General features: G+C 43.6%; 1 protein-coding gene across 1 annotated transcript; it reads left to right on the top strand.

The window, feature by feature from the left end:
- Positions 1-2,052: 2,052 nt before the first annotated feature.
- On the top strand, positions 2,053-4,291 carry LOC119901297. Its single transcript, XM_038716909.1, has 3 exons — positions 2,053-3,425; positions 3,530-3,724; positions 3,875-4,291. The coding sequence occupies exons 1-2, from the start codon at positions 2,916-2,918 to the stop codon at positions 3,719-3,721; spliced, it is 702 nt and encodes a 233-aa protein (XP_038572837.1). The 5' UTR covers positions 2,053-2,915; the 3' UTR covers positions 3,722-3,724; positions 3,875-4,291.
- The last annotated feature ends 2,633 nt before the right edge of the window (positions 4,292-6,924 follow it).

Below are 6,924 nucleotides of genomic sequence, written 5' to 3'. Positions count from 1 at the left end.
CTGGGCTGCTGTAGAGTCATGGCCATGGGTTGATCCAGCTGCACGTCATGCCTCCTTTAAACATCACAGCGCCTGAAAAGACTACCGCAAAGGATACACCAGTGTATCCTCGCTTATAGCTCCTCCAGCAAGCCTCCTCGATCTTCGAGCATAAGTAGGCCTATGGGTGCTTCTCAAATCTCTTATTTGTCGTTTCCTCGCTCCCTGTTCCGCTCTGCCATCCTACAGGCTGTCCCAAAGCTCTTCTTTGCGTTCCGAGAATCGAGGCGCGATCTCTGAGGAGCTGTTGGATCAGATGTACGGCCAGGCTGGCCCAGTTAAGAGACTTGAGAAGCTGGGAATAGCTCTATCAAACTGAAAAATGGAACTTCTCCTAGATTTAATCTGAAACAGGGAATTCGTCAGGGATGCCCGATTTCCCCTTATCTGTCTTGTACTGTTACTCATGTCGGTAACAGTACAAGGAATTTCTATTGTGGGTAGGGATATTATCATCAGTCAGCTTGCGTCGATACCACAATCTTTAAAAAAAAGGTAAGCCACATACCTGTCGCCATTCAAGTAATTAAGCAGTTTTCAAAGGCCTCTAAAAGATTGTAATAAACAAACTATTTGCAACATTCCAATCAAGGAAGAAGTTACGTACTTAGGTATTATTATCTCTAAAGATCAGAAAATGAGATGTCCAATCATTAAAAAAAAAAGTGGTTGAAAAGGGACTTATCTAAAAGGCAGAGTCTTACTTACAAAGGCTGAAGGGATATCCCGGCTTACAGACGAAGCTCTCTCTTTGCACCTGGACAGTAAAATTTGTAAAGATAGTGATAGAATGCTTTTTGACTTCATCTGGAAGAATTGTGCCAATTATATCAAAAAACGTGTTGTTATGAATAATTATGAATTTGGTGGTCTCAACTTTTTAGACTTAAATACTCTACATAATACTTTTAAGATTAATTGGGCTAAGCATTTTCTTAAAAACCCTGTCTCGATTTGGAACTTTATTCCCCACTATATATTCTCTCGCTTTGGTGGTCTGGGCTTTATTCTAAACTGTAACTACAATGTGGACAAACCTGTTAAACTGTCCACTTTTCACAAGCAAGTCTTTTTAGCATGGTCTCTCATTTATAAGCATAATTTCTCACCTCAGAGGTATCTAATTTGGAATAACAGAGATATATTATATAAAAACAAGTCACTCTTTTTTGAGGGTTTGGTACTCAATCAGATTCTGCTGGTGGACCAGCTATTTAATGGAGCGGGGCGACAATTCAATTCAATTTTATTTATATAGCGCCAAATCACATCAACAGTTATCTCACAGCGCTTTTCATAAAAGAGCAGGTCTAGACCGTACTCTGTGATGATATTTACAGAAGCCCAACAGTTCCCACCAAGAGCAGCACTAGGCGACAGAGGCAAGGAAAAACTTCCTTTAAGAGGCAGAAACCTCGAGCAGAACCATGGCTCAGGGTGGGAGGCCATCTGCCTCGACCGGTTGGGGGTGAAGGAGAGAGAGGGCGAGAGAGAGAGAGCAGGAGAGGAACAGAGAGAAAGAGAGAGGGATGGAAGGAGAGAGGGGAGGGAGGCAGCCTACACAATGTACACACAGAGGTACAGACAGTAAAGGTGATGTTGCTATAGACTAAATGAAAAATGGTACAGATATTTATAGTAGTGTTAATGATAATAATTGTAATGTTAATGATTATAATAACAATAATAACAATAGGACTAGTAACAATAATTGTAGCAGAAGGTTAAAATCAAGGGCAACTGGACTTGGTTGAAGATACTGGAAGACGTTTCGTCCCTCATCCAAAGGACTTCTTCAGTTCTGACTGACTGGCAGGGAAACTCAGCTATTTAACCTCAGTGGGGTCGTTATCCCGGGTCATCGATACCGCTGGTTCGTTAGTGTTCCTTGTTGCTGTGACGACGTTACAGTCGTTAGGACTACCCGAGGCCAAGACTGAACGACCATCGTTGGTATCTTCACCTGAGGCCAATAGGTTACGTTTGTTGAGTTTCCTGGGAAGTGATGAAAGGACAGCATTGTAAGTGGGGGATAAGTGGTGGCGTAGACCCCCTCCCCTGTTCAGTGACGGCTTCTCAACCCTGGTGTAGATGCTTCCTTGACACCTCTTTCAAACCATCCATCTTCTCACAGCAACCTTCACAGCTGTGGTCCACCGGCATGGAGACGAATATTTTAATTTTGATATTTTACCTCTTAATAGAGGAACTAGAGGTACTTCACCGCCGGCACCGCTGCATAATGTATCTTAGGCTGAGAGAGGTAAATACGGGAGAAAGTAACTAAGAAACATTACATTTTATATGTATTTAGGCACTATAGGCTTCCTAAAGCTAACAGTGATGTTAACCACAGTTAATGTAGTTTATTCCTACTACCATTTCACTTTAACAACATAATTTAATATTTAAAGAAAAGCTATATAAATATTGACAGTGTTTTTGTCATTGATCAGCTAAAGCAAGTTGAATAGAAAGATATACAAGCCTTATCTAACTAAGCTCTCTACACTTCATAACAGTTGTTCTTCTCCTTGTATCTCTACACCAGCCCCAGCCCCTGTACTGCAGGATAAATCTGATTGTGCCTGTGCTGGACAGGTTTTTTAGCCAGCAGGACACACGGCCGGATTTCCGGTTAAGCAGGGAGGCCCTGGGAGTGCTACCGGGCCTCCTAAACCAGGAACGGAGACACGGATGGGGTGCCACGATTGACACCCTGGTGTTTCTCTTCTTGCTGGCAAGCGGGGCATCATGCAGGGTGGTCTCCAGAGTGTTTGCAATGCCTCGATCCACTGTCCACCGCATCGTCCACAGAGTCACTGAGGAGGTGGTGGCCATTCGCCACAAGGTCATCCACCTACCGAAGACCCAGGATGAGTTACAACCGATATCCCGTGGGTTTGCAAGGCTGGCAAGACACAGAGCCTTTTTTAAAGCAGCTGGAACAATCGACGGCTGCCATGTCTGCGTCAAGCCACCGAGCGGCCCTGATGGTCAGTGCTACAGAAACAGGAAACTGTTTCCATCCATCATCCTGCAGGCTGTGTGTGACCATCAGGGCCGCTTCATTGACACCTACGTGGGCTGGCCTGGGTCGGTCCACGACTCCAGAGTGCTCCGCTACAGCCCACTGTACAGGAATTCACTCTACCCTCCTCCAGGGCATTTCATCCTTGCAGACGGAGGGTACCCGTGCCTCCAACACCCACTCCCCCTTCATCACTCCCTACAAGAGGCCAATACAAGGTGTGGGAACCCAGCGCTTCAACAGCCATCACTCCAGGGCACGCTCCATTATAGAGCGTGCTTTTGGGATGATGAAGACCAGGTTCCGGGCCATCTTCCTGCAAGCGTTGGAGGTGCACCACACCTTTGTACCTCACGTGAGTATTTATTTAAATTATACTAATGAGTAAATCAACAGACTGATTCAACAAAAACCATAAAATTTTTTTTTTAGACTGAAATATATTTTTAACCATTTCAGGTCATAACAGCATGTGCCATCCTCCACAACATCTGCCTTGGGGCTGGTGACATTGTGGCCCCAGAGGATGAGCCTGAGGAGGATGTGGGAGAGAACGGTTTGGAGACAGTCAGTGGTGCTCCCTGGCGTGACCAGCTGTCTGCAGAGGTGTCTGCCCTGGAGGAGGTGCCCCCTGACCACCAATATTTTTAACAGGCAAGTAAAAGATCGGTAAATTCCTATTCATATCTTAACAATTTTGCCTGTTGAAATATTTTGTAGAGATTTATTTTGTCTAAATAAGATTGTGAATTAGTATTTTGTGTGCACAGCTTATTATTCTTGCCTCTTACTAAAACATCTTAGTGAAATGGCAGCCGTCGATTGAACCAGCCCTGCAAACCCACTGATGGATGGAAGATGCGGTGGACATTGGAGAGATGCATCCACACCTGCGACACACTCTGTGTCCACCCCAGACCACCCCAGATGATGTCCTGCTGACAGAATACACCAGGGTCTTTATTGTGGCAGCCCATCCAGGTCAAGCAGCATCACCAGGGTCTCCCTGCTCAGAATAAATGTTGTAAATATGCTGTAAATACTATTAGTTATAAAGACCACAAATATTTTATTTGAAATGATAATCGCCATTATGTGCCTAGTATAACATCTTGCCAATGGACTACAGTTGAAAATTAGCCTGCTGGCTGACACTGGCACATTTACAGAAATGTTGATTAATGTGCACTGTCCTTAAATAAATAAATGAAATGAAATGAAATTAATAAATATTATATATTATTATTTAATTATTTATATTATATTTTTCGGCAAGTCTCTCTAGTAGAGAGAACAGCCTGTCCATCCTCTCTCTGCTCTCCTGTGCTCTCCTCTCCTCTGCCTCTCTCTGCAACCTCATGTCTTCCTTCAGTAGCTGAAGCAGCTCATCCTCTGAAAGAGGGACCTCTTTCTCTTTCTCGGCTGGCTCTCCTCCTCCTCCTCTTCCTCCTCCTGGTCACCCACTGCAGCACTTGGCCCTGGTGTGTCCTCAGGTATAGAGGCAATTACGACAGGTGGGGTGGTGGAATGCTTCTGTCCCAACACCTCATCCATGAGGACAAACCAGGGCCAAGTTGCAGCAGTGGGCTTCCCACCTACACCCTCTCCTGACACTGGACACTTGCACTCCTAAGGCACAGGAAATCAATCATGGTAAATAACAACAGCAGAAAAACAAATTTCAGCAACTGTGTTTATTAACGTGCATGACTAAAATGAATTAAATGAATATACAATGTACAAGGTAAATGTATGTATTATATTAAAACAGGGTTGTAAGATGAATGCAGTTTATAGTTCCCCATATGCTACACAGTGAACAATTTATACAAAAATTAAGTTTCAAATCATACATACATACTTTGAATTTTTTTTTTTTTTAATTGTGCCACTTTTTATTTGCTTGGAGGGAAGTCATCTTCCCCCACAGGCCCATTTTCTCCAAAATTGTCCTAATCACAGAGAAACAAAAGAAATGGTAATTTTGTGAAGACTGGAAAAGGTGACAGGACAGAGACACAAAAACACAACAAATGGCTGCCCCATCTACTGGTTTTCTTATTGCTAAAGGCTTTGAATAGGATGGGGGCTCATTTAACTGTAACTTTAAGTACACGATGATTAAATGCAGACATTACAAAAAGGCTATTATTACCTCCAAGCCACGCTGACAGAAAATTTTGCCCCGGTGAAGAGGTGGTCACCCTTACCCCCATCTGACATATCTGTGAGTAAAGTTCCAGTACTTCATATACTATGTCCTGTCTTGCTTGTGACTTAAACGATTGCATACTCTTCTGCCCTAGAGTCTGAGCATATGACAACTTTTGCTGGTTTAACTTCCTCTACCCACTGCAATGCCAACCAAACAGCCACCAACTCCACGGTGAATACTGATAAATTCTCAGAGAGTCTCTTCTGCATCTTTACTCCCATCTTTGGTACACTGAAAGCAGATCCAGCTTGTCCAGACTCAGGGTCTTTAGACCAATCAGTGAATATGACCAAATAGTCACTATACTTTTCATTCATCCTATCACAAAATATCTGGCATACATCCACCCCCGCTCTACTCCTTGAGTGGCTATTTAAAATCTCTAGGTCCACACTAGTCTGCAAAAGGAGCCAAGGTGGTCTGACTGGCAGCGGAACTGTTGGGCAAAATTCCTTTCCCTCAAGTCCCATCTCTTTCCCAATTGCATCTCCCACCCATCCAAAACTGTGATTTATAACCCTTTCATGCTCCCAGCATACCTGCATAACTGCTCTTGTGGGGTGAGACCTCCCCTGTCCTTGGAGGTTTGCCCAATAGTTGGCTGCCAGCTGTTCCCTTCTTAATTGCAGAGGCATCTCACCCATTTCTACCTGCATTGCCACTGCTGGAGACGTATGAAACGCTCCAGTGCATATTCTCTGCTTGTGTTTGTACAACATCCAACTTGGCCAATGTGGTTCTAGCTGCATCTCTGTATGCTATGCAACCACAATCTATTACTGATTTAATCAGTGCATCATATATACCCTTCAGTGCTTTCCTACTCGCCCCCCAGTCCACTCCTGCCAAACACCTCATCACATTTAATATCTTTTTACATTTAACTATAACTTTCTCAATGTGGCCAGCCCATGTCAACCTAGCATCAAACACCATTCCCAAAAACCTAAAGGACTCAACCTTCTCCAGTGCATGTCCATATCGAAAAGAAGGCTTCATTTGTCGGCTGCATTTGAAGGAGTCTTCGAAATGGGACAGCCTAGTCGCATCGACTGTGACGTATTCGGTCTTCAATTGCAGCCTTCGAAGGATGCGGTCCCTGAATTGAGACACAGCTATCGTTAACATGTACAAACTGAAACTGATCTGATAAATAGCACTTAAACCATAATGTTCCAGTCCCTGCAATAGGATGTGATGGTCAGTGGTATCAAATGCAGCACTAAGATCTAATAAAACCAGTACAGAGACAAGTCCTTTGTCTGATGCAATAAGGAGGTCGTTAGTAATTTTCACCAGTGCTGCCTCTGTGCTATGATGAGCTCTAAATCCTGACTGAAAATCCTCAAATAAACTATTGCGCTGTAGAAAGTCACACAGCTGTTTAGCAACTGCTTTCTCCAGAACCTTAGAGAGAAATGGAAGGTTAGATATAGGTCTATAGTTGGCTAAAACATCCGGATCAAGTTTGGGCTTTTTCAGAAGAGGTTTAATTACAGCTACTTTAAAGTACTGTGGTACATAGCCTGTTGATAGAGATAGATTGATCATATCTAGTATAGAAGTGCTAACTAAGGGTAAAACTTCTTTAAGCAGCCTAGTCGGGATGGGGTCTAAGAGGCAGGTTGATGGTTTAGAT

This window comes from Micropterus salmoides, unplaced genomic scaffold (assembly GCF_014851395.1).
Source record: "Micropterus salmoides isolate LMB-PRFRI ecotype aquatic unplaced genomic scaffold, ASM1485139v1 Ms_hic_scaffold_13, whole genome shotgun sequence".
NCBI classification, from domain to species: Eukaryota; Metazoa; Chordata; class Actinopteri; order Centrarchiformes; family Centrarchidae; genus Micropterus; species Micropterus salmoides.
Note: the sequence above shows the minus strand (reverse complement) of the source record. Positions and strands in the feature narration are given on the sequence as shown.